Here is a 15567-nt window from a genome sequence, read left to right on the forward strand (position 1 = left end):
ACAGGACCAGGGGAGGTGACCCAGAACCACAAGAAACGACCCAAAACGACTCAAAACAACAAAACCTCTTCATTTTCCCTGTACAACCGCTCCGCCAGCACCACCCCCTGTCCCCAAGGACTGTCACCCTGTGTCCCCAAGGACTGCCACCCCCTGTCCCCAAACACCCCAGGATCCCCATCCCCGTGACCTGGAGGTGACACAGAACCACAAGAAACGACCCAAAACAACGAAACCTCTTCATTTTCCCCGTACAACCGCTCCGCCAGCACCACCCCCTGTCCCCAAGGACTGTCACCCTGTGTCCCCAAACACCCCAGGGTCCCCAGGACCTCCATCCCTGTGACCTGGAGGTAACCCAGGACCAGGGGAGGTGACACAGAACCACAAGAAACGACCCAAAATGACCCAAAACAACGAAACCTCTTCATTTTCCCCGTACAACCGCTCCGCCAGCACCACCCCCTGTCCCCAAGGACTGTCACCCTGTGTCCCCAAACACCCCAGGGTCCCCAGGACCTCCATCCCTGTGACCTGGAGGTAACCCAGGACCAGGGGAGGTGACACAGAACCACAAGAAACGACCCAAAATGACCCAAAACAACGAAACCTCTTCATTTTCCCCGTACAACCGCTCCGCCAGCACCACCCCCTGTCCCCAACCACCCCAAAGCGCCACCGGGCTGTCCCCGAGGTGCCACCGGGCTGTCCCTCAGACGGTGGCCTCGCTGTCGGGGCTGTCCCCGCCGTCCAGCAGCGCGTAGGCGGCGTGGCTCTGGCAGGGCCGCTGCAGGGGATGCGCCAGCAGCTTGGCCATGCAGTTGTGCAGCTCCAGCGCCGGCCCCGCCAGCGCCACCTCGTACTTGTAGCTGGTGCCTTTGGTGTCCAGGCTGCCGAAAAAGCCGAACATGTCCTGCGGGAGGGGACAGGGGGACGCTCGGGGACGGGGACAATCGGATGGGGCGGCCCCAGGGGGGGAATCGCGGAGGAATTCCGGTTCTGATGCTTCCAGTGAGGAGGAATCTTGATTTGGTCGCCTTGCTTGGACTCAAAATCTCGTCGTTGCGTCTCCCGGGTTGCCCAAATTCCCCTCCTAAATCCCCCAAATTCTCACCCCAAATTCCCCTCCTAAATCCCTCAAATTCTCACCCCAAATTCCCCTCCTAAATCCCTCAAATTCTCACCCCAAATCCCAAATTCCCCTCCTAAATCCCCCAAATTCTCACCCCAAATTCCCCTCCTAAATCCCCCAAATCCCAAATTCCCCTCCTAAATCCCCCAAATTCTCACCCCCAAATTCCCCTCCTAAATCCCCCCGTTGTTGTTGGGGATTTGGGGTGGGAAGGGGGGATTTGGGGTGGGAAGGGGGGATTTGGGGGATTTGGGGTGGGAAAGGGGGATTTGGGGTGGAAATGGGGCAGGAAGGGGCGATTGGGGGAATTGGGAGTGGAAAAGGGGGGGATTTGGGGGATTTGGGGTGGGAATGGGGGGGATTTGGAGGATTTGGGGTGGGAAGGGGATTTGGGGCAGGAAGGGGAGATTTGAGGTGGGGAAAGGGGGATTTGAGGTGGGAATGGGGGATTTGGGGATTTGGGGTGGGAATGGGGCAGGAAGGGGGGATTTTGGGGCAGGAAGGGGAGATTTGGGGTGGGAAAGGGGGGGATTTGGGGTGGGAAAGGGGGATTTGGGGTGGGAAAGGGGGATTTGAGGTGGGAATGGGGGGGATTTGGGGTGGAAATGGGGCAGGAAGGGGCAATTTGGGGCAGGAAGGGGAGATTTGGGGTGGGAAAGGGGGAGGGTGGGAAAGGGGGATTTGGGGTGGGAATGGGGGGGATTTGGGGGATTTGGGGTGGGAAGGGGGGATTTGGGGGATTTGGGGGATTTGGGGGATTTGGGGGATTTGGGGGATTTGGGGCCCCTTCACCTTCCAGCTGCTCTCGTCCTCCTTCTCGTCCAGCCCGTTGTGGATGTAAACGACGTCGAAGAAGAAATAGGGGCACTGCAGCAGCTTCTGGGGGGGAAAACGGGGATTTGGGGTGGAAATTGGGGATTTGGGTGGAAATTGGGGGATTTGGGGTGAAAATTGGGGATTTGGGGTGGAAATTGGGGGATTTGGGGGGGAAATTGGGGGATTTGGGGTGGAAATTGGGGGATTTGGGGTGGAAATTGGGGGATTTGGGGTGGAAATTGGGGGATTTGGGGTGGAAATTGGGGATTTGGGGTGGAAATTGGGGGATTTGGGGTGGAAATTGGGGGATTTGGGGTGGAAATTGGGGGATTTGGGGTGGAAATTGGGGGATTTGGGGTGGAAATTGGGGATTTTGGGGTGGAAAATTGAGGGATTTGGGGTGGAAATTGGGGTGGATTTGGGTGGGTGGAAATTGGGGGATTTGGGGTGAAAATTGGGGGATTTGGGGTGGAAATTGGGGGATTTGGGGTGGAAATTGGGGGATTTGGGGTGGAAATTGGGGGATTTGGGGTGGAGAATTGGGGTTTTGGGTGGAGAATTGGGGTTTTGGGTGGAGAATTGGGGTTTTGGGGTGGAAATTGGGGGATTTGGGGTGGAAATTGGGGGATTTGGGTGGAAATTGGGGGATTTGGGGTGGAAATTGGGGGATTTGGGGTGGAAATTGGGGGGTTTGGGGTGAAATCTGGGGGATTTGGGGTGAAAATTGGGGGATTTGGGGTGGAAAATTGTGGGGGTTTGGGGTGGAAATTGGGGGATTTGGGGTGGAAATTGGGGATTTGGGGGTGAAATTGGGGGATTTGGGGTGGAAATTGGGGGATTTGGGGTGGAAATTGGGGGATTTGGGGTGGAAATTGGGGGATTTGGGGTGGAAATTGGGGGATTTGGGGTGGAAATTGGGGGATTTGGGTGGAAATTGGGGATTTGGGGTGGAAATTGGGGGGTTTTGGGGTGGAAAAAATTGGGGGATTTGGGGTGGAAAATTGGGGGGAATTGGGGTTTGGGGTGGAAATTGGGGGATTTGGGGTGGAGAATTGGGGTTTTGGGGTGGAGAATTGGGTTTTGGGGTGGAGAATTGGGGTTTTGGGGTGGAGAATTGGGGTTTTGGGTGGAGAATTGGGGTTTTGGGGTGGAGAATTGGGGTTTTGGGTGGAGAATTGGGGGGATTTGGGTGGTGGAAATTGGGGGTTTTGGGGTGAAAATTGGGGGGTTTGGGGGTGGAAACTTGGGTTTTGGGGTGGAGAATTGGGGGATTTGGGGATTTGGGTGGAAATTGGGGGATTTGGGGTGGGAATTGGGGATTTCTGGGGTGGGAATTGGGGGGTTTGGGTGGAAATGGGGGGATTTGGGGTGGAAATTGGGGATTTGGGGTGGAAATTGGGGGATTTGGGGGGAAATTGGGGGGTTTGGGGGTGGAAATTGGGGATTTGGGGTGGAAATTGGGGGATTTGGGGTAGAAAAAAGGGCGTTTGGGGTACAAACAGGAATTTGAGGTTTAAAAAGAGGGATTGGGGTGGAAAAGGAGGAATCTGGGGTACAAACAGAGGAATTTGGGGGGGAAAAGGGGGAATTTGGGGTATAAAAGGAGGAATTTGGGGCACAAGAGGGGAATTTGGGGTACAAAGAGGAGAATTTGGGGTACAAAGAGGGGAATTTGGGGTACAAAGAGGGGAATTTGGGGCACAAAGAGGGGATTTGGGGTTTAAAAGGAGGAATTTGGGGCACAAAGAGGGGAATTTGGGGTACAAAGAGGGAATTTGGGGCACAAAGAGGGGATTTGGGGCACAAAGAGGGGATTTGGGGCACAAAGAGGGGATTTGGGGCACAAAGAGGGGAGTTTGGGGCACAAAGAGGGGATTTGGGGTTTAAAAGGAGGAATTTGGGGCACAAATGGGGGATTTGGGGCACAAAGAGGGGAATTTGGGGTACAAAGGGGAATTTGGGGCACAAATGGGGGATTTGGGGCACAAAGAGGGGAATTTGGGGTACAAAGGGGAATTTGGGGCACAAAGAGGGGAATTTGGGGCAGAAAAGGACAGATTTGGGACACAAAGAGGGGAATTAGGGGTACAAAGAGGGGATTGGGGGCAGAAAAGGACAGATTTGGGGCACAAAGAGGGGAATTTGGGGCACAAAGAGGGGAATTTGGGGCACAAGAGGGGAATTTGGGGTACAAAGAGGGGAATTTGGGGCAGAAAAGGACAGATTTGGGACACAAAGAGGGGAATTTGGGGTACAAAGGGGGGATTTGGGGCAGAAAAGGACATTTGGGACACAAAGAGGGGAATTTGGGGCAGAAAAGGACAGATTTGGGACACAAAGAGGGGATTTGGGGCACAAGAGGGAATTTGGGGCACAAAGAGGGAATTTGGGGCAGAAAAGGACAGATTTGGGACACAAAGAGGGGAATTTGGGGCACAAAGAGGGGAATTTGGGGCACAAAGAGGGGAATTTGGGGCAGAAAAGGACAGATTTGGGACACAAAGAGGGGAATTTGGGACACAAAGAGGGGATTTGGGACACAAAGAGGGGATTTGGGACACAAAGAGGGGATTTGGGGCAGAAAAGGACATTTGGGACACAAAGAGGGGAATTTGGGACACAAAGAGGGAATTTGGGGCAGAAAAGGACAGATTTGGGGCACAAAGAGGGGAATTTGGGGCAGAAAAGGACAGATTTGGGACACAAAGAGGGGAATTTGGGGTACAAAGAGGGGATTTGGGGCAGAAAAGGACAGATTTGGGACACAAAGAGGGGAATTTGGGGTACAAAGAGGGGATTTGGGGCAGAAAAGGACAGATTTGGGACACAAGGAGGGGAATTTGGGGCACAAAGAGGGGATTTGGGGCAGAAAAGGACAGATTTGGGGCACAAAGAGGGGAATTTGGGACACAAAGAGGGGAATTTGGGGTACAAAGGGGGGATTTGGGGCAGAAAAGGACAGATTTGGGACACAAAGAGGGGATTTGGGGCACAAGAGGGAATTTGGGGCACAAAGAGGGGAATTTGGGGTACAAAGAGGGAATTTGGGGCAGAAAAGGACAGATTTGGGACACAAAGAGGGGAATTTGGGGTACAAAGGGGGGATTTGGGGCAGAAAAGGACAGATTTGGGACACAAAGAGGGGACTCGGGGCAGGCAGGACCTTGACGTGCTCGCCCCCGCAGAACTGGGGCTGGCAGCCCGGGCGCCCGAACACCAGGATGGTTCTGACCACGAAGGGCGGGGGAATGGTCTGGACATTGTCAGTGACCGGCAGCTCCACCTTCTGCTGGCTGCAGGGGACATGGGGACAGTGTGGGGACAGTGTGGGGACATGGGGACAGTGTGGGGACATGGGGACAGCGTGGGGACATGGGGACAGTGTGGGGACAGCGTGGGGACATGGGGACACTGTGGGGACATGGGGACAGCGTGGGGACATGGGGACAGCGTGGGGACATGGGGACAGTGTGGGGACAGCGTGGGGACAGTGTGGGGACAGTGTGGGGACAGTGTGGGGACATGGGGACAGTGTGGGGACAGCGTGGGGACATGGGGACAGCGTGGGGACATGGGGACAGTGTGGGGACATGGGGACAGTGTGGGGACAGTGTGGGGACATGGGGACAGTGTGGGGACAGTGTGGGGACATGGGGACAGCGTGGGGACATGGGGACAGCGTGGGGACAGTGTGGGGACAGTGTGGGGACATGGGGACAGCGTGGGGACAGTGTGGGGACAGTGTGGGGACATGGGGACAGCGTGGGGACAGTGTGGGGACAGTGTGGGGACAGTGTGGGGACAGTGTGGGGACAGTGTGGGGACAGTGTGGGGACAGCGTGGGGACAGCGTGGGGACAGTGTGGGGACATGGGGACAGCGTGGGGACACGGGGACAGCGTGGGGACAGTGTGGGGACATGGGGACAGTGTGGGACAGGGGACACTCATAGGGACACGGATGGGGACAGGGTGACATCACGGGGACATGGTGGCACCCCCGGGGACAGGGACAGGGTGGCAGCCGGGGTTTTGGTGGCACCCCCGGGGACAGGGGACAGGTGCCACCCTCTCCCGGCACCCCCAGAACCTTCCGGAACCCCCCAGAGCTGCTCACATGAGGTTGAAGAGCCCGTCCAGATCTGAACTGCGGGTCAAGGCTGATCCTGGCACCGGGACACTGGGGACACTGGGGACACACTTGGGACACCCTGGGGACACTGGGGACACCCTGGGGACACCCTGGGGACACCCTGGGGACACTGGGGACACCCTGGGGACAGCCTGGGGACACTGGGGACACCCTGGGACACCCTGGGGACAGCCTGGGGACAGCCTGGGGACAGCCTGGGGACACCCTGGGACACCCTGGGGACAGCCTGGGGACAGCCTGGGGACACTGGGGACACCCTGGGACACACTGGGGACACTGGGGACACCCTGGGGACACCCTGGGGACACCCTGGGGACACCCCGGTGACCCTGGTGGCACTAAGGACACCCTGGTGACCCCCTGGTGACACTCAGGACACTCAGGACCCCCTGGTGACCCTGGTGACACCCAGGACCCCCCGGTGACACCCCTAGTGGCACTCAGAACCCCCCGGTGACCCCCGGTGACACCCAGGACCCCCTGGTGACCCCCGGTGACACCCCAGTGACCCTGGTGGCACTAAGGACACCCTGGTGACCCCCTGGTGGCACTCAGAACCCTCTGGTGACCCCTGGTGACACCCAGGACCCCCCGAGGTGACACCCAGGACCCCCCCGGTGACACCCAGGACCCCCCGGTGACACCCTGGTGACACCCTGGTGACAGCAGGATACTGAAGGACTGGCACACGACGGTGTCCAGGTCGTAGAGGCAGCTGCAAACCTCGCGGGGGTCTGAGGTGAACCCCGACAGCTGCCAGGGCACGGGGCTGGCACCGCTGGCACCCCAAAATCCCCAAAATCCACCCCTGGTACCCCAAAATCCCCCCCTGGCACCCCTGGTACCCCAAAATCCCCTCCTGGCACCCCAAAATCCTCCCCTGGTACCCCAAAATCCCCCCCTGGCACCCCAAAATCCTCCCCTGGTACCCCAAAATCCCCTCCTGGCACCCCAAAATCCCCCCCTGGTACCCCAAAATCCCCCCCTGGTACCCCAAAATCCCCAAAATCCCCCCCTGGTACCCCAAAATCCCCTCCCTGGTACCCCAAAATCCCCTCCTGGTACCCCAAAATCCCCTCCTGGCACCCCAAAATCCTCCCCTGGTACCCACCAAAATCCCCCAAAATCCCCTCCTGGTCCCCCCAAAATCCTCCCCTGGTCCCCCAAAATCCCCTCCTGGCACCCCAAAATCCCCTCCTGGTACCCCAAAATCCCCTCCTGGCACCCCAAAATCCCCTCCTGGTACCCCAAAATCCCCTCCTGGCTCCCCAAAATCCCCCCCTGGTACCCCAAAATCCCCAAAATCCCCCTCTGGTACCCCAAAAACCCCAAAATCCCCCTGGTACCCCCAAAATCCCCCCCTGGTACCCCAAAATCCCCCCCTGGTACCCCAAAATCCCCCCCCTGGTACCCCCAAAATCCCCAAAAACCCCTGGTACCCCAAAATCCCCCCTGGATCCTCCCAAACCCCCCTGGACCCCCCAACCCCTCTCAAATCCCCCCCAAACCCCTCCTGGACCCCCCAAACCCCCCTGGACCCCCCAAAATCCCCCTCTCAGCAGCCCCTCCCAAACCCCTCCTGGACCCCCCAAAATCCCCAAAACCCCCCCTGGACCCCCCAAAATCCCCTCTCAGCCCCTCCCAAATCCCTCCTGGACCCCCCAAAATCCCCAAAACCCCCCCAAACCCCCCTGGAACCCCCCCCCCAAACCCCCCTGGACCCCCCAAAATCCCCTCTCAGCCTCTCCCAAACCCCTCCTGGTCCCCCAAAACCCTCCCAAACCCCCCTGGACCCCCCAAAATCCCCTCTCAGCCCCTCCCAAACCCCTCCTGGACCCCCCAAATCCCCCCCAAACCCCCCTGGACCCCCCCAAACCCCCCCAAACCCCACCCAGGTGACGTCGTTGTTGACGACCACCAGGGCGAACTCGTGGCTTTTGTCGATTTTGTGTTTGGTCCTGACGAACATCTCGATCATCTTCTGCGCCACCGTCAGCGCGTTGCTGCGGGAGCTGGCACCCCAAAACACCCCGAAAACACCTCAGGGACCCCAGAAACACCCCAAAACACCCCGAAAACACCTCAGGGACACCAGAAACACCCCAAAACACCCCGAAAACACCTCAGGGACACCAGAAACACCCCAAAACACCCCGAAAACACCTCAGGGACCCCAAAAACACCCCAAAAACACCCCAAAAACACCCCGAAAACAGCTCAGGGACACCAAAAACACCCCAAAACACCCCGAAAACACCTCAGGGACACCAAAAACACCCCAAAAACACCCCAAACACACCCCGAAAACAGCTCAGGGACACCAGAAACACCCCAAAACACCCCGAAAACAGCTCAGGGACCCCAAAAACACCCCGAAAACAGCTCAGGGACACCAGAAACACCCCAAAACACCCCGAAAACAGCTCAGGGACACCAGAAACACCCCGAAAACACCTCAGGGACACCAAAACCACCCCGAAAACACCTCAGGGAGCCCAGAAACACCCCGAAAACAGCTCAGGGACCCCAAAACACCCCGAAAACAGCTCAGGGACCCCAAAACACCCCAAAACACCCCGAAAACAGCTCAGGGACACCAAAAACACCCCAAAACACCCCGAAAACAGCTCAGGGACACCAAAAACACCCCAAAACACCCCGAAAACACCCCGAAAACAGCTCAGGGACACCAGAAACACCCCAAAACACCCCGAAAACACCTCAGGGACACCAAAAACACCCCAAAAACACCCTGAAAACACCTCAGGGACACCCCAGAAACACCCCGAAAACACCCCGGAAACACCTCAGGGACACCCAGAAACACCCAAAAACACCCCGAAAACAGCTCAGGGACCCCAAAAACACCCCGAAAACACCTCAGGGACCCCAAAAACACCCCAGAAAACACCCCAAAACACCCGAAAACAGCTCAGGGACACCAAAAACACCAGAAACACCCGAAAACAGCTCAGGGACCCCAAAAACACCCGAAAAACAGCTCAGGGACACCAGAAACACCCCAAAACACCCCGAAAACAGCTCAGGGACCCCAAAAACACCCCAGAAACACCCCAGAAACACCTCAGGGACCCCAAATACACCCCAAAACACCCCGAAAACAGCTCAGGGACCCCAGAAACACCCCAAAACACCCCAGAAAACACCTCAGGGACACCAGAAACACCCCAGAAACACCCCACCAAAAACACCCCGAAAACAGCTCAGGGACACCAATAACACCCCGAAAACACCCCGAAAACACCTCAGGGACCCCAAAAACACCCTGAAAACAGCTCTGGGACCCCAAAACACCCCGAAAACACCCCGAAAACACCTCAGGGACCCCAAAAAAACCCCAAAACACCCCGAAAACCGCTCAGGGACCCCAGAAACACCCCAAAACACCCCGAAAACACCTCAGGGACACCAGAAACACCCCAGAAACACCCCAAAAACACCCCGAAAACAGCTCAGGGACCCCAAAACACCCTGAAAACACCTCAGGGACACCAAAAACACCCCGAAAACACCTCAGGGACCCCAGAAACACCCTGAAAACAGCTCAGGGACCCCAGAAACACCCTGAAAACACCTCAGGGACCCCAGAAACACCCCGAAAACAGCTCAGGGACACCAAAAACACCCCAAAAACACCCCAGAAACCCATCAGGGACCCCAAAAACACCTCAGGGACACCAGGGACACCCCAAAAACCCGTCAGGGACACCAGAACACCCCAGACACCCCAAAAACACCCCAAAACCCATCAGGAACACCCCAAAAACACAGTCAGGGACACCCCAAAAACCCAGTCAGGGACCCCAGAAACACCCCAAAAACACCTCAGGGACACCCCAAAAACCCGTCAGGGACACCAGAACCTCCCAAACACCCAGGGACTCCAAAAACCCAGTCAGGGACCCCAGAAACACCCCAAAAACACCTCAGGGACACCCCAAAAACCCATCAGGGACACCAGAACACCCCAAAAACACCTCAGGGACACCCCAAAAACCCATCAGGGACCCCAAAACCTCCCAAACACCCCACAAACCCGTCAGGGACCCCCAAACACCCCAAAAACCCGTCAGGGACCCCAGAAACACCTCAGGGACACCCCAAAAACCCGTCAGGGACCCCAAAACCTCCCAAACACCCCACAAACCCGTCAGGGACCCCCAAACACCCCAAAAACCCGTCAGGGACCCCCAAACACCCCAAAAACCCGTCAGGGACCCCAGAACACCCCAAACACCCCACAAACCCGTCAGGGACCCCCAAACACCCCACAAACCCGTCAGGGACCCCCAAACACCCCACAAACCCGTCAGGGACCCCAGAAACACCTCAGGGACACCCCAAAAGCCCGTCAGGGACCCCAAACCCCCCCGAACCCCGACTCCAGCCCTGACCCGTTGAAGGACTCCAGTTTGGGCAGCGCCATCTCCTCGGCCAGGTCCAGGCAGATGATCTGGGGAGGGGGCACGGCTGAGACCCCCAGTACGGCACCAGTATGGCACCAGTATGGCACCAGTACGGCACCAGTATAACCCCAGTGTCACCAGTATGGCACCAGTACGGCACCAGTACGGCACCAGTATGGCACCAGTATAACCCCAGTGTCACCAGTACGGCACCAGTACGGCACCAGTACGGCACCAGTACGGCACCAGTACGGCACCAGTATAACCCCAGTGTCACCAGTATGGCACCAGTACGGCACCAGTACGGCACCAGTATGGCACCAGTACGGCACCAGTATAACCCCAGTGTCACCAGTATGGCACCAGTACGGCACCAGTATGGCACCAGTATGGCACCAGTATGGCACCAGTATGGCACCAGTACGGCACCAGTATAACCCCAGTGTCACCAGTACGGCACCAGTACGGCACCAGTACGGCACCAGTATAACCCCAGTGTCACCAGTACGGCACCAGTACGGCACCAGTACGGCACCAGTATGGCACCAGTGTCACCAGTACGGCACCAGTATGGCACCAGTACGGCACCAGTATGGCACCAGTGTCACCAGTACGGCACCAGTACGGCACCAGTATGGCACCAGTATAACCCCAGTGTCACCAGTACGGCACCAGTACGGCACCAGTACGGCACCAGTATAACCCCAGTGTCACCAGTATGGCACCAGTGTGACACCTGTGTCCCCAATAGTACAACCAGTATGACACCAGTATAACCCCAGTGTCACCAGTATGGCACCAGTGTCCTTCCCAGTGTCACCAGTATGGCACCAGTATGGCACCAGTATAACCCCAGTGTCACCAGTATGGCACCAGTGTGACACCTGTGTCCCCAACAGAGCAACCAGTACGGCACCAGTATGACACCAGTATGACACCAGTATGACACCAGTATAACCCCAGTATGACACCAGTGTCACCAGTGTCCTTCCCAGTGTCACCAGTATGGCACCAGCATCCTCCCCGCCACCACGCCCCCAGTCCCTCCCAGTGCTCCCAGTCCCTCCCAGTCCCCCCCCAATCCCCTCCCAGTCCCCCCCCAATCCCCTCCCAGTCCCTCCCAGTCCCCCTCCCAGTGCTCTCCCAGTTTATCCCAGTCCCTCCCAGTTCCCCGCCCAATACCCTCCCAGTACTCCCAATTCCCTCCCACTCCCCTCCCAGTCGCCCCAATCCCCACCCCAATCCCCTCCCAGTTCCCCCAGTCCCTCCCAATCCCCTCCCCAGTTCCCCCAATCCCCTCCCAATCCCTCCCACTCCCTCCCAGTTCCCCCCAATCCCCTCCCAATTCCCCCCCAGTTCCCCCCAGTCCCCCCAATCCCCTCCCAGTCCCCCCCAATCCCGCCCCAGTCCTTCCCAGTCCCCCCAATCCCCACCCCAATCCCCCTCCCAGTTCCCCCCAGTCCCACCCAATTCCCCCCAATCCCCTCCCAGTCGCTCCAATCCCCACCCCAATCCCCTCCCAGTCCCTCCCAGTCCCTCCCAGTCTCCCTCCCAATCCCCTCCCAGTGCTCAAATGCCCCCCAGTCCCCCCCAATTCCCCCCCCATCCCCTCCCAGTCCCTCCAATCCCCACCCCAATCCCCTTCCACCCCCTCCCACCCCCTCCCAGTTCCCCCCAGTCCCCTCCCAGTGCTCAAATCCCCCCCAGTCCCTCCCAATTCTCCCCCAATCCCCTCCCACCCCCCCCAGTCCCCCCCAGTCCCTCCCAGTCCCCCCCAATCCCACTCCCAGTCCCTCCCAGTCCCTCCCAGTCCCCCTCCCACCCCCTCCCAGTCCCCCCAATCCCAATCCCACTCCCAGTCCCTCCCAGTCCCTCCCAGTCCCCCTCCCACCCCCTCCCAGTCCCCCCAATCCCCCTCCCAGTCCCTCCCAGTCCCCCCCAGTCCCTCCCACCCCCTCCACAGTCCCCCCCAATCCCCCTCCCACCCCCAGTCCCTCCCAGTCCCCCCCAATCCCCCTCCCAGTCCCTCCCAGTCCCTCCCAGTCCCTCCCAGTCCCCCCAGTTTGTCTCTCACCACTTTCTCGGGGCAGTTGACCCGCGGTGTTTTCACCTGCACCTCGCTGGGGCCGTGCCCGGGGCTGCCCCGGGGGCCGCGACCCCCGCCCGCCGCCTCCCCCTCGCCCTCGCTGCGGCTGCCCACGACCCCCGAGGGGACCCCCGAGACCCCCGAGACCCCCGCCCGGTCCTCGGCGCCCTCCGGGTTGGAGCGGGTGCGGGGCCGAGCTTCTGGAACCTTCTCCTCCTCATCCTCGGCAGCGCTGCCCGGCTCCGATGTGTCCATGGTGGGGAGGGGTCCTGGGAGGGTGGGGAGGGGTCCTGGGAGGGTGGGGAATCACCCCAAAAATAAAGGGGAGGGGGGAGGAGGAAGGTTGAGGGGTGGGAATCCAAAATTTGGGGTCCTATAGGGGTGGGAATCCAAATTTTGGGGGTGGGAATCCAAAATTTGGGGGTTTGGGGGGGTGGGAATCCAAAATTTGGGGTCCTATAGGGGTGGGAATCCAAATTTGGGGGGTTTGGGGGGTGGGAATCCAAAATCTGGGGGTCCTGTGGGGCTGCAGCCCCCAAATCTGGGGGTCTTGTGGGGGTGGGAATCCAAATTTTGGGGATTTTGGGGGGTGGGAGTCCAAAATCTGGGGGTCTTGTGAGGGTGGGAGTCCAAAATCTGGGGGTTTGGGGGTCTAGTGGGGCTGCAGCCCAAAATTTGGGGGTCTTGTAGGGGGAAAGATCCAAATTTGGGGGGTTTGGGGGGTGGGAATCCAAAATCTGGGGGTCCTGTGGGGGTGGGAGTCCAAAATTTGGGGGTCTTGTGGGGCTGCAGCCCCCAAATCTGGGGGTCTTGGGTGGGGGGAACCCAAAATCTGGGGGTTTGGGGGTCATGGTGGGGCTGTGACCCCAAAATCAAGGGGTCCTGTGGGGCTGCAACCCCAAATCTGGGGGTCTTGTAGGGGTGGGACCCCAAAATCTGGAGTCCTGGTGGGGCTGTGACCCCAAAATCGGCGGGTTTGGGGGTGCTGGGACACCAAATTCACCGAACCCCAAATTCCCCCCCGCCCCCATCCCTGAAGACCCCCCTCCCCCACCCATCCCCCATTTCTCGGCCCCTCCTGCCCCATTTCCCCCTTCCCTTCCCCCACCTTCCCCTCCCCGCTTCGTGTTCGCCCCCCGACCCCCCAAAACCCCCCCAAATCCCCCCAAAACCCCCAAAATCCCCCCAAAAACCCCCCAAAATCCCCCCGCGCTCACCGCTCGCTGCCGCTCTGGCCCCGCTCCGTCCCGCCGGAAGTGACGCCGCGCGGGGGCTGCTGGGAGTTGCAGTCCCTCGAGTGTCCGGCGGCCACAACCGGGGGGGGACCCCCGGAGCCCCGAACGCCACCCCCAGCCCCCATCCCTTCACGGCCTCCCTTCTCCTCGTTTCCTCGTTCGTTTTCGCCCCCCAAAACCCCCCTGAACCCCCTGAGCCCCCCGCACTCACTGCCGCTCAGACCCCGGAAGTGTTTCCCGACCGCCGGAAGTGGCGCCGCGTGGGGGCTGCTGGGAGTTGTGGTCCATCAGCCAGAGCCCCCCAAACGCCGCCCCCGCCCCATAAATGCTCCTATAAACCGCGCTGAGCCCCAAAAAATCGCGTGCGCACCCCAGAAACTGCCTCCTGCACCCCGAAAACCCCACGTGAACCCCAAATCCCCCTGTGCACCCCCAGAACTGCCTCACGCACCCCAAATCCTCCTGCTCCACCCCCAACACCCGCAGCCCCTCCCTGCACCCCAAATAACCTCTGAGCTCCACAAATGCCCCCAAAATTCATGGAGAATCCGCAAAAAATGCTGGAGAACCCCCAAAAAAATCCCTCCAGAACCCACAAAAACTGCTGGAGAACCCCAAAAAAACCCTGGAGAACCCCCAAAAGCTCTAAAGAACCCCCCAAAAACGCCTGGAGAAGCCACAAAAATATTGGAGAACCCCCCAAAAAAAGTACCTGGGGAACCCACAAAAGCCCTGGAGAACCCTCAAAACCTTCTGGAGAACCCCCCAAAAAGGCTGGAGGATCCACAGAACCTCTGGAGAAGCCAGAAAAACGCTGGAATGCCCACAAAAAATCCCTCGGGAACCCACAAAAACCGCAGGAAAAGCCCCAAAAAACCTCTGGAGAACCCAAAAAACATCTGGAGAACCCAAAAAACGTCTGGAGAACCCCAAAAAAACCCCAGGAGAACCCCAAAAAATCCTTGGAGAACGCCAATAAACTTCTAGAGAACCCCAAAAACCTCAAGAAAAGCCCCAAAAAACCTCTGGAGAACCCAAAAAAAAAACATCTGGAGACCCCAAAAAACATCTGGAGACCCCAAAAAACATCAGGAGAACCCCAAAAATCCTTGGAGAACCCCAATAAACTTCTAGAGAACCCCAAAAACCCCTGGAGAGTTTGGCACTGGGGAGGGCGGAGGCGCTCGGGGGTTTGGGGGGATTTTGGGGGGGATTTTTGGGGGAATTTTTGGGATTTTTGGGGGGGATTTTGGGGGGGATTTTGGGGGGTCGGAGCACCCCAAAAGGGCCTCCCTGGTCCCGGTGAGCCGGAGCAGCTCAGGAGTTAAAGGAAGAGGAAATCCCGGCAGGAACAGGGCTGGGGGAGGCCGGAGGCGCAGCCGGGAACCGCCGGGAGGTGCCGGAGCCTGGGACGGGACAGAACCGGGACAGAACTGGGGCAGAACCGGGAGAGAACAGGGAGAGAACTGGGGCAGAACCGGGACAGAACCGGGAGAGAACTGGGGCAGAACCGGGAGAGAACCGGGACAGAACCGGGGCAGAACCGGGAGAGAACCGGGAGAGAACCGGGAGAGAACCGGGACAGAACAGGGAGAGAACTGGGACAGAACTGGGAGAGAACCGGGGCAGAACCGGGAGAGAACTGGGACAGAACAGGGAGAGAACGGGGACAGAACCGGGGCAGAACCGGGACAGAACTGGGACAGAACAGGGAGAGAAC

The 15567-nt window shown here is 58.8% G+C and overlaps 1 protein-coding gene across 2 annotated transcripts; it reads right to left on the minus strand.

Annotated features, from left to right (window-relative positions):
- Nucleotides 1–246: 246 nt before the first annotated feature.
- BABAM1 (BRISC and BRCA1 A complex member 1) lies at nucleotides 247–13942 on the minus strand. 2 transcript variants are annotated; one of them, XM_088067864.1, is made up of 9 exons: nucleotides 13830–13942; nucleotides 12601–12902; nucleotides 10515–10573; nucleotides 7991–8111; nucleotides 6774–6852; nucleotides 6064–6088; nucleotides 5112–5241; nucleotides 1925–2011; nucleotides 247–913 (listed from the first exon to the last, which is right to left on the minus strand). In XM_088067864.1, exons 2-9 carry the CDS (start codon nucleotides 12865–12867, stop codon nucleotides 713–715), a joined length of 969 nt encoding a protein of 322 aa, XP_087923990.1. In that variant the 5' UTR covers nucleotides 12868–12902; nucleotides 13830–13942; the 3' UTR covers nucleotides 247–712. The 2 variants fall into 2 exon arrangements, with proteins under 2 accessions (XP_087923990.1, XP_087923991.1); XM_088067865.1 differs by having other exon boundaries at nucleotides 12601–12881; nucleotides 13830–13851.
- Between the last annotated feature and the right edge of the window lie 1625 nt (nucleotides 13943–15567).

The sequence above is a fragment of the Pseudopodoces humilis genome, chromosome 28, assembly GCF_049639895.1.
Source record: "Pseudopodoces humilis isolate 2021_Gansu_Grassland_sample_001 chromosome 28, ASM4963989v1, whole genome shotgun sequence".
Classification (NCBI taxonomy): Eukaryota; Metazoa; Chordata; class Aves; order Passeriformes; family Paridae; genus Pseudopodoces; species Pseudopodoces humilis.